Consider the following 16,117-nt stretch of genomic DNA (forward strand, 5'->3'; position numbering starts at 1 on the left):
TGCTGAAGGTCTGTTGGTCAGACAGACCCTGCAGTTGGGCACCACACTGGAAATTCAATCTCCAGCACTTACTTGAATTAAAAATTCATTATTAGTTGGAATAATTCTGCCTTTTCTAACTCGGTCATGAGCAAATTGTATTTTCTCTCCAATGTATCTTCCATGTGAAACTGCTGCTGAGCCCATGGCCACAGCTAATCCTGCCCTACAGCACAGGAGATGCTCTCGCCACCAACTCTGCAAAATGCTGCCTAAGCACCTTTCTCTCCCTGTAAATGTTTGTTGTCTTGCAATGTAAAGTGACTTTGTAAAAATAGCACCTTCTTACTCGACAAATCTGCTCCCTGAGTGTCCTCGAGTCACGTCTTCTTCCTTTACTGGCCAAAGCAAGTGTCTGTTCCTGTCAGCAGAGAACAGCCAGCGGCTGGGAGAAGGGAGCTGAGTTTTGCTTTGCTTCAAAAACCTGCAGCCAAGTTCTGACTGAAGAACCTTGTGCCAGTTTTGAAGGCAAAGGAGGAATGTTTGGCTCTGAGTTTTAAGGTGGTGTTGCTGAAAGACGCACAAAAAAAAAGGGTCTTTGGTTGGTGACCTGGAAATCTGATGTAGAAATCAAAATTACCAAAATGTTCTTCCTGCAAATTGAGGCAGAGCATTTGCCGCAAAATGATAAGTGGCTACTGCAATGGTACAGAGTGTTGGGAATTAAATCCCAGTTTTCACTCAGTTTTGGTATCCCTATATCTAAAAATACTGGCTTATGTGCAGGTACCTTGCACTGCTTGTCCAGCCTCTATCAGTGTAGTTTAATCATTGACTGCTCTTGAGAACCTATCAAATAATCCAAAACTATTTACAGTTTGCTTTCCCCAATGGTGTCTCTCTGAAGATTCACAAAATCCTTTTGTTCTGCAATTTTCCTGTGAAAATTCATCACCTTCATTTGGGTGAAAAGTTTTAATTATGAATTTCAGAATTTGGAAACTGATTAGAGCTGGCTAGTCAGCAGATGACTTCCCAGTGAGATCATCTCTGTTGCTGGAGAGACCTTTTCAAACCGTAATTACAAGGATTCCAATAAGGAAAAAAAAAAAAGCACTAAAGTTTCATATTCTGTAGTTGTAAAATTTTGCTTTGTGTGTTTATGATGACTGTAGCAGACCTGTGGGGAGATGGCAGGTAGCTTTTAGACTGAATTTTTGTAAGATGCAAAGGAGTTGCACATATAAGTGTTCGTATTTAAGCAGTTCAATATATGACTGGATAAAGAGGAACCCTTTGGAATATGTGAAAAGGGCAGATCATGTTTTAAGAAGGAGGAAGTACAGGAGCTGAAGAAGGGGAAAGGATAGGTCTGAGCACCAGAAGTGAAGTGTTTCCATGGAAGTTAAAAGTTAAAGATACATGGGTGGGGTTTTTTATTGATATTTTCTTATGAGACATAGGGTTTTGGAAGGCAGTTGTGAAAGAAAAGCTTCCTCACTTGTGATCGGAGCTGATCAGTGATTTAAGGAATCATAACCTCATTGTTAATGTCATTCTGTCCCGCCAGCCCTGGCATCCCACAAGGGGCTTCTGTTCAAGTCCTCATTATTTTCTCTCTCTTAAGAATCATTCCCATTTCACTCATGATGACGGACACATTTCTACAATGCTTTCTTTAAAAACAAAAATTAAACATAAAAAATATGTATTGGAAAAAAAAGCCAACAGCAAAACTACATGTCACTGCTGCTTGGAAGTGCTCTTGGTTTCTAATGGCTGGTGGGGAAGGACTGCGTGGTTTCCAGAATGACTCCTCCTGCTGTCTCCTTTTTGTCTTTGTTTCAACGTGTTTCTCTGAACAGTCAGAAGGTCAGTTTGAAAGATCGTGTCTTCTCCAGTCCCCGCGGTGCTGGCACCAAAGGGAAAGGCTCTCCACAGGCTCAGGGCATCAGGAGGTCCCCCAGCGCTGACCAGAGCATAGAGGACAGCCCAAGCAAAGTGCCCAAGAGCTGGAGCTTCGGAGACCGCAGCCGAGCCCGGCAAGCTTTCCGCATCAAGGGAGCAGCGTCGCGGCAGAACTCAGAAGGTGAGGGCTTGGGACACCACAGCAGACCCCAGATTCCCAGCTGACCCTGACATTCTCTCCCTCCCCACCTAAGAAGGGCTGCCCTGCCAGCCAGGATGGGTCTCCTTCCCCTCCCAGTCCTTCAGCGTGGAGTAACCTGAGCAACCTGACCTAGTTGAAGATGTTACTGCTCGTTGCAGGAGGGTTGGACTGGATGACCTTTATGAGATCCCTCCCAACCCAAACTATTCAATGATGATTACAAGAGGCAAGAAAGCACCTTCTGACACCCATGATAATATATATGTTTATGTATATAGGATGGGGAAATGTGGAAGAGTCAGACATTAGGACAAGAGGAAACAGCCTTAAGTTGTGCCAGGGGAAGTTTAGGCTGAATATTAGGAAAGGTTTCTTCACTGAAAGGGTGGTCAAGGCTTAGCACAGGCTGCCCAGGGCAGTGGTGGAGTCACCATCCCTGGAGGGATTTAAAAGACATACAGATGTGGCACTTGGGGACATGGTCTAAGGGTGAGCTTGGCAGTACTGGGTTAACAGTTGGACTTGTTGATCTTTGAAGCCTTTTCCAACCCAAATGATACTAACATTCCATGATATAGAGATGGATGAGAACTGCAGTTGGCATTGCTGGATGTCACCTTAACACATCTTGGGAAATGCTCTCACTTGAATGCTCAGCAAAGACATCTCTGATGCTTTTCCTGAGGTTGCTGTTTATGATCTGACTCGTCTTTCCTTGCACAACACCAGCATGGGAAATTGTAATGTATTATCTCTATTCCTCCCTCTCCCAAACCCAGAAGCAAGCCTCCCTGGAGAAGACATTCCTGATGAGAACAAAAGCTGCAACTGCGAGTTTGTGACAGAAGATTTGACACCAGGGCTGAAAGTCAGCATCAGGGCAGTGTGGTAAGAAAGGGAGAGGAGGGAAGCAGCCTGGAAAAATAAGTACTAGGAATAAAAAAGAAGTGTAAAGCCCAAGAAGTGGTGGCAAATGCTGACATGTCTGTGCTGCAGGCTGTTTTTCCCCTGGGTGGCCTGCCCTCCTTTGCAGAAAAATTTGCCAGAAAGGGCAATTTTTGCTTAGGGAAGGAATAAATGGAGAAACAGGAAAATCCCCCGCAGGGATGCATCCAAATGATTGTTCTCACCAGCTCTGAGATTTAAGGCTGACATTTATGAAAGCAGTGCAGAGAGAACACTTGCACAGATGACAGTCCAAGGGGCATCGAGGACCCCCTGTCGCAGACAGGGCTTCAGCCACCAGCCCCCGCAATCCCCTTCCCCTCTCCTATTGCCTCATCCTCTCCCAAACCCACAGGGTTGGGATTTATTCCATTTTCCTTCCAAAGCAGCTCCCTGCAGTGTTTTTATCTGCCATTAAGCAGGTCAGGCTGCAGCCCAGGGACTATATTTTGATTTTCCTCTCTGTCTCCTGCAGCATTATGAGGTTTCTCGTCTCCAAGCGCAAGTTTAAGGAGAGCCTTCGGCCCTACGACGTGATGGATGTCATCGAGCAGTATTCAGCTGGGCATCTGGACATGCTCTCCAGGATTAAAAACCTTCAGGCCAGGCAAGAGACCCCTCTCTTTGCTTCATTTTTCACTGCTTTCTGTTCATTATGGAGGTATCACCAGGAGAGAGACACTTTCCTTTGCAGCTACAACTTATTAGTTTTCTGAGAGAAATCCTCAAGGATAACTTCAGTGCTTGTAGCTGGAACCCACAGGGATGAGCAGGACAGGGACTAAAAAAAGCGAGTGTTATGCCACTAAAACTACCTTACTGCCCACCACAGGGCATACAAAATCATGGCTAATTCTCCTGCTTTATTTTGGGAGCATCTGGCAGTATAATACATCCCCTAGGTAAGACAGGTGTGTATCTCCGTGGTCCTCCTGGCAGGATGCAAAGGTTTAGTGCCCCATTCTTGAGGTTCATGTGGGTCATTTGGTACCTTTCTGGGAGTGATATAAGAAAAAATTTGATGTCCTGGTTGTGGCCCTGCTGCCACAGCCAGAGAGAGCAGTAAGGAGGTAGCAGCTTCCTCCCAGTGTTGGGATGCTAAGCTGTTTTGGGAGGAATCCCTCCTCGGATGGCACAGTCTGCTGAAAATCCATGCAGATGGGGATTTCTCATCTAAGCCCTCCAACGTAGGTGGGGTATAGCTGAGCTGCATGTCAGCTCCTGTGCTCGAATTTTAGGGGGTGATGTGTTCATTTTAATGGGAGAAGAAAAAGAGACAAATGGAACCTGAAAAAAACCAACCAAACAAGTGGATAAATTTGTTCCCTTAAACAGAGGATCTGAGCTAAACCTTTTTGTCTGACCACTCCTCCCTCAGCTCTGATGACCCACATTGAAAAGGAGACCCCTATCCCCCAACACCCCTGGCTGTGTCAGCTCAGCAGAAGTAGCCCAAGTTCTGCTGAGCTTGAAGGACACCAAGAACAGAGGCAGGGATTGGCCACAGGCAATTTCTAGTCAAAATAATACACCATTTACTTTTACACTTGGAGAATGAAATTGCTTCCCTTGATGGCTGTGGCAGCCCAGCTTCCTCTGGAAGCCATTGAGGAAGTTTTCTTTTAATTTCATACCCAACTAGGTCTCTGGTGGAGTCAGCAAATGTGCAAAAAAAAATGTGTTTGGGTATGCAAACAGCTAATAGAAACCCTAGGAACCAAGTAGGAAAATTGTCTTGGAAAAAAGAGAAATCTCTTCTGCCATGAATCTCTCAGAGACCATTTTAACTCTGCTATTTTTGATGTTCAAGTTGCAGAGGTAACTTTCTCAGCATTGCTGCATGCTCTGCATTTCCCAGAAGGTACTTTCTCCCTTGCGATAGAGACTAAAATATCCTGGAGAATTTCCTATCTTTGAGCCTCTCATCTCCGTTCAGTACAAATTCAGTGATTATATAGATCCAAGATGTGTAGCTGAATGTGGAGGGGGAAGAGGAGGAGGAGGAGGGGGTTGGTATTTCCTAACTTTAGTAACCTGAAACAAGAGGCCTCCAGGCTGCCTGCATGGTGGGTACTGAGCCATTGGGGTTGTCATCTCCAAGGGCTCCAGGTGGAACACCTGAGTTTTTAACACCCCAAGCTGGTGTGGCAGGTTGTCTCACTGCCCACCCAAGCCTCTCATTGCCAATCCTTCAAGGTGAAGTGCTGAAAAGCCTAAATAGTTTGGTTGTATCCTCTTACAGGGAGGTTGGGATAAGGCATTACAGCTTTCAAAGACCACACTGTATTCTCCTCTTAGCTGTACCTGTGGGACTGCGAGGATGAGGTTGAGGTTTGATGAGGCTGGGGCTGCCACCCATCCCATTGCAGGGAAGTCAGGAGGACCAAGAGCTGGTTCAACAATGTGAAGTAGCTGGATTTGGGATCCAAAACTATAAGACAGTTTCACTGGTTTCACTGTCCCTACTGAGCAGGAGTTCAGTGATGGTGATGGGAGCAGACTCCACCTTGGGGCCAGCCTTTGAAGCACTCATCATCATAGCTAGATGGGCACCAACAGGTCCCAGAGCTGGTCACCTGCTCAGTACAACTGGAAGGGCACCCTGTAGGCAAGACATGTGCCTGGTGTGGCCATGGCCAACATTGGGCCATGACCCAGTGGTGCTAAGACAGTGCACCCATACAGTGGATCCCAAGGAAGTTGTCACAGGACACCTTGGAGAACAGATATTTTAATTTCCCTTTCCTTCATCAATCAAAGCACTGTGTTCTCCCTGCCAGCTCAGCTTGGCAGGGCTGGCTGTGACTCCTCTAGCCAGGGCTTTGGTGGATTAAAGCTGCATTCGAGCTTATTTCTGGGGTGTTCATGCACTTCCCTCTTTAATCATTAAAGCCTCTGTCACTGAGTCTGCGATGTGTTCTTTTCAGTGTTGTGTTCACATTGTCTCGTGTTTCATCCTGACATCTTGCCAACCATGGATGTCTCCCATTCATTGAGTTATACAATCCCGCAGCGTACGTCGCCGACTCCCAACAGCTCATGCTTCCCTGAACTAGCTGAGGATGTGTTCTCTAGCACTGGAACTGAAAGGAGAATGAATATATGTTGTTTCATATCCAACCACCTCAATGGGATATTGCTACACATATGCAAATATATTCCAGAGGGTAAAGCATGTTGCCTGTTATATCTGGGTTGAGGGGACCTCCTAATGATGTTGTAGTAGTGCCTAAATCTCCAAGTCTTACCCTGAGGTGGGTAAGACTCTGGTTTTCACCAACAACCTGGTGGTAGGAGAAAGCCTTCTGTTTCCAGCGGAATATATTTTCAAATTCTCTGTCTTTCTCTCTCTCTCTCTCTCTGTCGTTCTGTTTTTCAGTTGTTTCTTTCTGCAACTTTTCTGACCAACTTTTTCTCTATGTGTTGCTTCATTATGCATTTTGCTGGTGTCTTTTTTCTTATTTACTTTGCCAGGATAGATATGATTGTGGGTCCCCCACCCCCTTCAACTCCCCGGCATAAGAAGTATCCAACCAAAGGACCCATGTATTCTTCCAAAGAATCTCCCCAATACTCGCCTAGGTTAGGATTCACCAAAATGCCGCTTTCTCTGGATTTTTTTTCATTTGCTTAATGTCAAACCCCTTTCATGCCAGTTATATGACGGCATTTATCACTTAGCAGTGCAGCCTGCTAAACCATGACTCAGAAGGGCTTGCTACTCTGGGTATGCTCTGATTTGCTGTCAGTGATGAGCTTTCACACTAGGAAAGCTAAACGGAAAAAAAAGGGATGTTCATACAGTCATCAGTAACCATCAGTTCCTTCAGTGAGCCTATTTTCTATTTTCAGTCTTCTTCTAGGTGTTAGAAAGCTAAATTATGTCTTTTTAAAAATCTCATATTTACCAAGTGTATCTTCAAGTGTAAAAGGTGGAATATTTACCCACAAAGCCAATATAAACCGAACAATCCACTTACTAAAGGATGACACAGTCCACACACGAGCAAAGGAGCCTCTTCAGCCATTTGTACTATGAAATGAGTTTTATTTCAGTGGGCAAAGTAAGAATGAAGTGTTTCATAGCTAATCAACACAATGGTCTCTGTTTCTTGCTGGTGCCACTCTACTGACCATTGAGGAAAAAACTGTGTAAAAATGTGACAAACATGGGACTCATATTAAAAGAAAGTAATTTTAAAATCCTGATTTTGCAAGCAAAAAGAGCAGGAGTCAAACCCAGCCCTCAATCACACCATGTGAGATACTCCTTATGAAGTTTTCTCCTTAAGTAAGTCATACGTGAAGTGGATGCCACAAGGAACATATTCTCAGCAAAATTCCCATTTTAGGGCATTCTGAGGTCTGGGCAGCAGAGCCACAAGCTGGGCTGTATTTTCATCTTGAGACCACTGGAGCCCAAGACAGGTATCAATATTTGCCAGAAAGTCATTTTCCATGCAGAAATAGTAGGTGATTTTTAAATGCAGCAAGCTTAGCCTCAAATACTTTTTTTCTAAATATATTTGCCTCCCTAAGAACTAATATGTGACAAATCTCTTGATTTTTATTTAAGCTGCTCTGAGTAATCTTCACTAGAGAAATGTGAGTAAAAGGAATACTGAAAGCTTACCTTTTCCCACTCAGCTAGCTCAAATATTTTAAAACGAGAAATTTCCAGAAGCTTTATGCTTAAAAAAAAAAGATGATCTCAGAAAAGCATTTTTTCCCATTTTTCCTCCCTGCCAAATGATGAGGCCCAAAAGTAATCTTTAAAAATGAAATCACTTCCTTATCTGCAGAAACATTTAGATTTTAAAAGAAAAATCCATATTCAAGTGGATTTTGATGTATTTAACCTGTAGGATTATGTGTGCAACAAGCCTTCGGTAAAGCCAAGATTTCCATGTGAAAGCTTGTGCCTGGCACACAGAAAAGGTGATTGATGGATGCAAGGGGAGGAGGCCTCAAACTAGGATATTTATTTTATTCAATCCCAATCTGTTGCTGTATGAGCTTCATGGTAATGACTTTTTTCCCCCATGTTTTTGCAGTTTCTAATAGTGATTAAAAATCTGTTCACACTTGCCCACTAGGCTCCTGGGACATTTAGACTGTTTATTTTTAATAATTGCTCCTTTTTCTAATGATTTTTTTCAGTTCCTCTTTCTTGAGCTGTGGCTGCAGAAAGCAGCAGAGTACAGAAGGCTGCTGAAATCTGCTGCTCTTAATTCTTGGCAGCTACATCCTCCCACAGATATCTGTGGGACTTGTGAGGTGCCTGATGGATGGGAAGCAGAACTCTGAGCAGCCCCAAACCCAAATCCAAAACCTCTGGGTCAGGCTCTGCTGACTTTCATCACCTCAATACCACATAGGTCCATGCCATGGAGACATGTGCTGTGAGGTCCCTGTGGACTGCACTGGCCTCTCCTTTTTAGCCTGTACACCTGTTTTAGCCAAATTCTTCCCAGAGAAACAGAACAGTGATGTCCCATGAGCTCTCTGAACCCTGTGGATTGCTCTAGTGACAGGTTCAACCCAAAGGTTTCTGCAAGTAGCTCCCAGTAAAGGTGGTTGGATCCTGGTAGATATCCATAGCTGTGGTTTGGCTGATGGTGTTTGCTCCATGCTGTACACACAGACAATTTGGCTTAAATTCCCTTCATCAGCTGATTTAACCTAGAATAGGTGCAATCTCAGCTGTAATTTTTAGACAACAGATATTGGACAAAATATATCTAGAGCAACTTTATTGTCAAGTGAGAAGGTAAGTAGCCAGTCCTGTGACATGGATGAAGGGGGTTTGGCTTCAATGCCTGGATTGTTTAAGAAAATTTATAAGAGATAAAGAAAAAAAAATAGAATATTTGAATATAGATTCCCAAACACTTCATTTTTATCTCATTTGAGCCGTTTGACCTTTTGGTGTCTGCTTCTGGCCAGAGGGTGACATATTACACCTCTTTGCATGCACTGTTAGCATGAAGCATAATGAAGCATGAGAAAACCTGCACTGTGGCTGATGCAAGACTTTACCTTTTTTTTGTATCATTAGAAAGAAGGAAAGATAGCAAAGTTCACTTTAAAAGAGCAATACCCTTTTCTCTCTCCCTCCCAAAGTAAGACCTAGCAGAGCCTACCAAGGACAGCAGATGGCACAGTTTGTTGTGCGTCCTTACAAATCTCTGAATCCTCTTCTGCCAGGAAAGGAAAAGCATGGGGCTGACTCTTCCAAAGCTTCAGCTGAATTCTTCCCACTGCACATGTGTGTTTGGCACAGCCAAAATAAATGTTGAGAAGACCCAAGACTCCCCACAGGGTGTAGTGTAGAAGTGGGATGGGCATCTCAGAAGATTCATGGTCCTTTGTCATGCAGTAAGAACATAAACTATCCGCCTCTGCTTGCAAAAGTCGAATATGTTCTCTCTTCTTCATCTTTTGAGCTTTGTTGCCCAATTTGGACAAAACCTCAAAATCTTATAATGGCTAAAAGGACCACCTGCTCTTTGTGGTCCTCAGATAGGTACAGGTGTGTTGGGACCTCACAAGGAATTTCCTCTATTCTCTTAGATAAGGCACAAATGAAATCTCTGCATTTTGCTGAGGGTAGGAGCACTCTTCTGTGGTCCAGCGTCTGCCATAGGAAGCCAAGGGGTGGGAGACCTCAAGCTTGGCTTTTCCCATCAAGAAAGAAGGACCTGGTTCACCTTCTTTTCCCCTCTCTGCTGAAGTCAGTGGCCCACAGCTGCCACCACAGCATCCTCAGTGCTGACCTGCTGCCAAGGCAAGATCTGGCTTTCTGGTTCCTCAGAGCTGTGGAAGATGACCACCTCAGGAGTCAGACAACGTTCAAGTATAGAATCAAGCAGGAATTCTGGGCTCTGCTGTCAGTCATATATGGGCAAGGGCTTCTGAATGTTTTGTGGATGACCTCTGTGAAGGGCTTCAGTCCTGCTCCTAAATCACAGCAGGCCTAAAGGCAAGTTGTGTCCAGCCTGAAGGTGATGGACAAGGTAGCAGTCTTCTAGATGATAGTAGTGATTGCTCCATCTATGGAGTGCCAGCTGGCCCCTGACATGGGCTGTGTGAAGTTCACTTACTGCATAACTCTTCCTCATAAGAGACAGAAGAGAACAGAAGTCCTGCCCCAATTTCTGCAAGATTACAATTCGGGCTACACAAAACTAGCTTTGTTGTTACAATGCAGCTTTCGGTTTTCCTCTCTCTCTTACAGTCTGTCCTGTCTCCCTGCTCTACTCAGCAACTGTTGAGGGACATCTCATTTCCATTAGTGGACACAGTTCCATATCAGTGCTGTGCTGGATGGGAAAGGAGGACAGAGCACCCCAATTATTCTTGGCTTTCTGCAATATTCAGTAGCATTTAGACTTTGGGCCTCTTTAAACGCATGTTCATTGTTTTACTAGTGTACTTGCTTGTGCATACAGGAGAGGAGTTCGTACAGTGGCTGTACCACGCCTTGACTTGTGATTCCAAACCAAGGTAGCCCGAGGTATCCAATTTACTAGCTCTTTGCTTACTTGGTAACGAGATTGTCATAGGATTTCTTGTGCTGTATGTCATGTCAGTAATTGCATCCCTTGTGGGGAGTTCCTGTACATGTCAGTAATTTCCTTCTCCCATTACAAGAGAGAAATAAGGCATGCATATTCCTCACACTTGTAATTACAGCACTTGGTGCTCCTTGTACTCCTGTGCTTATATTGCCAAGCAAAGGATCAAACATGACTTTTTAAACAGAATGGGATTCTGTTGCATCCCTGCCCAAATGAAGTATCTTCTGGGGTCAAATATAAACTCTGAAATTGTTGTTGGCTTTTGTTTTCTGTCTTTGGTGTGATGTGCTCATCCACTTCATCTCTTTGAGCCAGATCTGGTGCTGTAAACTGCTGTTGCTCTAATATAAGCTAAGGGAGCCATCCTGGTCCCATCCTGGTCCATACCCACTGATACCTGTCCCTTAATGTCAATAGCCAACATACCTATGAAGTCCCTGTTAAGTGTAAAGAAAACAGACGGCTCTTTTGTTGGAATTAGCCTCACGTCTCATTCCTTTCCTTGGTTTTTGTTTGTTCATTTTCCCCTGTCTGTCTGTGTTCAGCTCCTTCCTTTTCCTCCTCCTGGTGCATGGACCCATGGCCCACACAGCAGAACTGCGTAAGAAGCATTTTGAGTTTTCCGCTCAAGATACCTCAACTTGGTTTCAGTCAGATTAATTAACCCTTCTTTTCCCCTGCCACCTTTATGTTTGGTGCATTATGCAAGAGTAAAGTTTGCCTGGCATAGAATTAGGCTATAAACTGAGCTGCTATTAAGAAGCTATTCCAAAATTGAGTGGCTCCCCTGACTTTTGAGCGATCAAGAAGCTCCAGTGTTTTCTCTCAAGAAAATTGCATTTGGTGCCTCCAATAAAATTAAGTTCCAGCTTCCAAACTATCTCTTCCCTCCCTTCTTCTTCCGCATGTGGAGCTGTTTATCAACCCAGGTGTTTCTATACTGGGAATGAGGAAGTGCAAATGTAACGTGTGTAAAGAAGTTAGTACCAAACTATGTGCCCTGTAGCTTTAGCTGCTGATTTGGCAGGAGACTCCTCTGCTGTTCCCAGCTTGGAGGCTTCCTAATAGAAAGCATCAAGCGTTACAGGTGTGAAGTGCAGTAACAGAGATGAAGTCAATTTGGTAATGTTTAGTGAATTATGATCAAATTCAGCCTTGCTGTAATTCCACTAAAACAGTTAGCACTGCATCTGTTTGTCTGGATCTTAGGACAATCAGCTCATTTTCATGGACATGAGAATTGCACACGTACATTTCCATGGAGGGGAGGAAGCTGCTGCAGAGACTGAGAAAAATCCCATTGGCATATGCTAGACAGAAAACTTGAACTTCCCCCAAAGTAATAATTTCTCAGTACAAATAAGAAGTTAATTGATTTGGAAGAAAGCCAGTAAAGAAATTCTTTGCAGTGGGTAAATTTACTGTGCATAATGTGCCGGGTTTTATCCGTATAAACAGAAATGGATAATTTCAAACTCTGCTAATACTGCTCTGAATTTTGCATCTGAATTAACACTTCAGTGCCACTGCGTGTCTGTGAGTAATTTGGAGTGTTAGTTGGGAGAGAGGCTGTTGCTTTGTCCCACGGAGGCGCGACAAGCGGAGCCCTCCTCACCTGCTGCCTCCAACTGACTCCAGTTCCTTTTCCGGGGGTGGGGGGATTTTCTGATCCCGGTAGAGTTGACCAGATTGTTGGGAGAGGATCCTCCATGACTGACAAGGATCGGACCAAAGGGCCAGCGGAGGGGGAGATGCCTGAAGACCCCAGCATGATGGGCAGGCTTGGAAAAGTGGAAAAACAGGTATATTGGGTCAAGAGAGGCTTCTTGTCAGAGGGTGTTGCATGCATTGCATTGTTTCTTTCTTGCCTTATTTTCCCCAGTGGGATGTTACCATTTAGACTTCGGAGTCGAGTCTTTTAGTGAGTTTGTCAAAAGTCTGTGTTATTTTTGAAAATGGCACATTGGTTTCTTTGTCATCATGCTAGACACGTTTCAAATGAGTTCCTGAGCCTGGCTAATGTAGCTGCTGACCTTGCTGAAGATTTAAAATTTTCCTAGAGGATGAAGCTCAGAAATCCTACGGGCCGTCTGAGCCCAGGCAAGTGCCAAGTGCAGGAAGGAGCTGGAAGGCTGCAAGTGTGCTCCAACCTTCTTGGAATTTGGTGCTTGTAAAGATTATAGGAGCATAAGAAAAACCCTGTAACAAGGGAAACCCTGTAATAACATGGAAAATTAAACACTTCAGAACAGGACAATTAAATATTTACTGAAAAATTCAGATGGAGTGGGTCAGTGTAGACAGAGGTCATCTATGAAGCCCAGCCCTACACTTGTGCCTGGGTGGGTTGGAGGTTGCTTGTCCTCAGGCTGTTCATGTGCTTTAGCCTGCATGTAGCACTGAAACTGGTGTTTTGCAGGTTCAGTCCATGGAGAAGAAACTGGACTTCCTGGTGAACATTTACATGCAGCGGATGGGCATCCCACCAACAGAGACGGAGGCTTATTTTGGGTCCAAGGAACCAGACCCAGCACCTCCCTACCACAGCCCCGAAGACAGCAGGGAGCACATTGACAAGAACGGCTGCATCATCAAGATCATCAGGTCCACCAGCTCCATGGGTCAGAAGAACTTCTCTGCCCCACCAGCCCCAAACAATGCATGCCCACCCTCCACCTCATGCCAACGGCAAAGCCATGGCTCCTCACCCGTCGGAGACGCCAGCTCGCTGGTCCGGATCCCACCTCCGCCCTCCCACGAGCGCTCCTTGTCCGCCTACAGCGGCGGGCACAGGGCGAGTGCAGAGTACCTGAGGAATGAAGACATTACAACCAAACACCATGAGAGTGCCATGAGAGACAGCGACACGTCCATCTCCATCCCCTCGGTAGACCACGAGGAACTGGAGCGCTCTTTCAGCGGCTTTAGCATCTCCCAGTCCAAAGAGAATTTGGACATCCTTAACAACGGTTGCTATGCAGCCGTGGCCAAAATCAGACCCTACATTGCAGAAGGGGAGTCAGACACCGACTCTGACCTCTGCACGCCCTGTGGTCCTCCTCCCAGGTCGGCCACGGGTGAGGGACCCTTCAGTGACATGGGCTGGTCAGCCCCCCGGCAGTGAAGCCTTCCTGCAGCCGCCGAGCCACGTCCGAGCGCTGGCAGCTGCTCGCTCCAGCTGTCCACGTGTTGAACTTCTCAAGGAGATTGACAGCTAAGGTTTTCCTCCTTCTAGGACATCCTTAGCTGGCAGATACTTTCTTGCAGCTTACTCTGGGGGGTGGGGGAATGAGCAGGTCTGATCCTGCGTCTGTGGAAGAGTTCACAGTGGTGAGCAAACTGGAGCCGTGAAGTCCAGATTTCTTTCATACTCTCTTTCTAAGATCATTAGGTGAAATTATTTCATGGCACAGGGTAGGAAATTTGCATTTCTTGGGAATCTTCAGAAGCACGGGGCAGGAATAAATCACCCAGCCAGGGCTTTTGTAGATCACAGTAACTGGTGGCTGACAAGTGTTAGGTGGGAATTGCTATATCATGGCACCAGTGGTTGCACCTTTAGGTGTTTTTGAGTCACAGAGTCAACACGTGTCTGTTTCTGGCTTAGATTTCATGTCACGTGTATTTACAAGGGGTTTTTACTCTGTGGTTCCTCATTAGCTGTCAGGAAGGTGGCATAATTCCAATATAATACATGGAAATATTGCATAGGTCCCTGGAGGAGAGGGATAGTGGCTGGAATATTTGCATGAGCAGAAGATGTGGCCTCAGAGTGGGATGGGTTAGGATGCTGCTCTGAACCAGAACAGTTTGGAAATTATCCCATTTTAGCAAACTGAAAAACTCAGAAGTATGAGCTTGAGTGCAAGAAGAGGGACAATCCAGGTGGCAGAGAAATGACATAGAGAAGGAGGGCAAGAGACTACGGGACTGGAATTTTATATTTTAAACCATGTATTATATTTAATTATCTCTCCTCCTGTTGACAAGGGACCTGGAGGTGCTTTGAATGCAAAGACAAACCAAAGGCAATCCCTCTGGAGGGCTGCCACGGTGTGAAGCCATTCTCATGGCCAGCAGTCCATTGTAGAGGCACAGCCACCAGGCCAAAGGGAGAGGGTGAATGGTGGATATGCAGGAACTGTAGTCCCCGCGTTGCTGCGAGTTAAGTGCTGAGCTCCATCCTTTGGAAGCCCTGTTGGTCAGAGTGGGCACTTTTCTTACAGTTTGCATCGTGCCTGAACACTTTTGCACACACTATGCCCGTGAAAATCTTCCCTTTCTTCTTCTGCCCTGCCAAGAATCTCACACCCATGTTCTTGGGACATCCTTTGGTTTGTTTGGATCCCTCAAGCTGAGCTAAGAGGTCCTTCTTCGTTTCTTCATGGTCTTTCAGAAGCCTCTTACCTGTGCTTGCCCACGAGTTGTGCCAATCCAAGTCTGCCCCGTTTTGTTGTTGTTAAGTACTTCCTCTTGGAAAGATCATTGTGTTGTTACCAGGAACCTCAGCAGTTCATTCAGCTGGGGAAAGGTGAAGGGAAAAGTGATGCTCAGAGTTTCTTTTGGGACCAAAACAAAGTCACAAAGTGATCCTTTATGTGGATAGATTGGTGGGTTTTTTTGCAAGGGGGTGGATCAGGAGAAGTTGTGTTTGGGATCCATCTCCAGGACTGGGACACCATGGTTGGCATTGTGCCTCTGCACCTCCCTGTGCACCCACAGCCCTAATCCCACATGTGTTTTTGCTGGGGCCGTCTCCGATTTCAAACCCTGTCTCTCCACATTTTCCCTATGTCACATCAAGAACCTGTTAAGGATATTTAGGTGACAACTTCATTTCTGTGTGGCCTTTTAAGAGGTTGAACATTGACTTGTTGGGGGTAAAGGGAGACTCACAGACTTTTTCTCTCCTCCTGTTTGCTTGACCGCAGTCAGCAACCAGGGGAGACCCAGGACTACTCTGGCCTTAGGGAAGATGTGGATGCAGCCTGACAGCTTGCAGACAGGAAATAAAAACCTTCCTTTTGCTAGTGCACAGGACCAACATGCAGGTCTTCACGTGGACTGAGGAATGGGGAAAGGCTCTGCACAATTTTTCCTGCCATTTTTCACCAATCAGGAGGGGAAAAACATTTTTCTTAGAGGGACCCTGGTCTTCCAGCCGTGCTAGTTCCTTTCTTTCCCTTTTGAGCCTTTTTTTTTGTTACCTTCTGCAATTTTTGCCCTCTCTGTTGTGCTCCCAAACTCCTTTTGGTTCCAGATTTCTTTGTGCAAAGTGAAGCCAGCAATGCTCTTGCCTTCCATACAGAGGCAACTTTGCATGCCAAATGGCTTCAAATTGTGCAGATTTGACCCTGGTGTGTTCCAAAATGAGATGCCTTCTGGTAGAGCAAGAGATGTCAGCAGGTCCTGAATCAGCCTTGGTGACCTCTGTTTTCTAGTGACCATAAGAATGAAAATTGCATTAGGTGAGGCAAAAATCAACATTGCTCCAGCCAGCTGC

The 16,117-nt window shown here is 45.3% G+C and overlaps 1 protein-coding gene across 1 annotated transcript in view; it reads left to right on the plus strand.

The window, feature by feature from the left end:
• The window catches only part of KCNQ2 (potassium voltage-gated channel, KQT-like subfamily, member 2), a gene marked incomplete at its 5' end in the record, with an annotated part of 41,280 nt that extends 27,542 nt beyond the window's left edge, over positions 1-13,738 (plus strand). Inside the window, 5 exons of the mRNA XM_009084762.1 lie at positions 1,845-2,068; positions 2,869-2,977; positions 3,510-3,641; positions 12,293-12,416; positions 13,034-13,738. Of these exons, the coding sequence (XP_009083010.1) occupies positions 1,845-2,068; positions 2,869-2,977; positions 3,510-3,641; positions 12,293-12,416; positions 13,034-13,738 (1,294 nt within the window). The remainder of the gene's footprint in view (positions 1-1,844; positions 2,069-2,868; positions 2,978-3,509; positions 3,642-12,292; positions 12,417-13,033) is intronic.
• Positions 13,739-16,117: the final 2,379 nt, after the last annotated feature.

Source organism: Acanthisitta chloris, unplaced genomic scaffold (assembly GCF_000695815.1).
Source record: "Acanthisitta chloris isolate BGI_N310 unplaced genomic scaffold, ASM69581v1 scaffold6181, whole genome shotgun sequence".
NCBI classification, from domain to species: Eukaryota; Metazoa; Chordata; class Aves; order Passeriformes; family Acanthisittidae; genus Acanthisitta; species Acanthisitta chloris.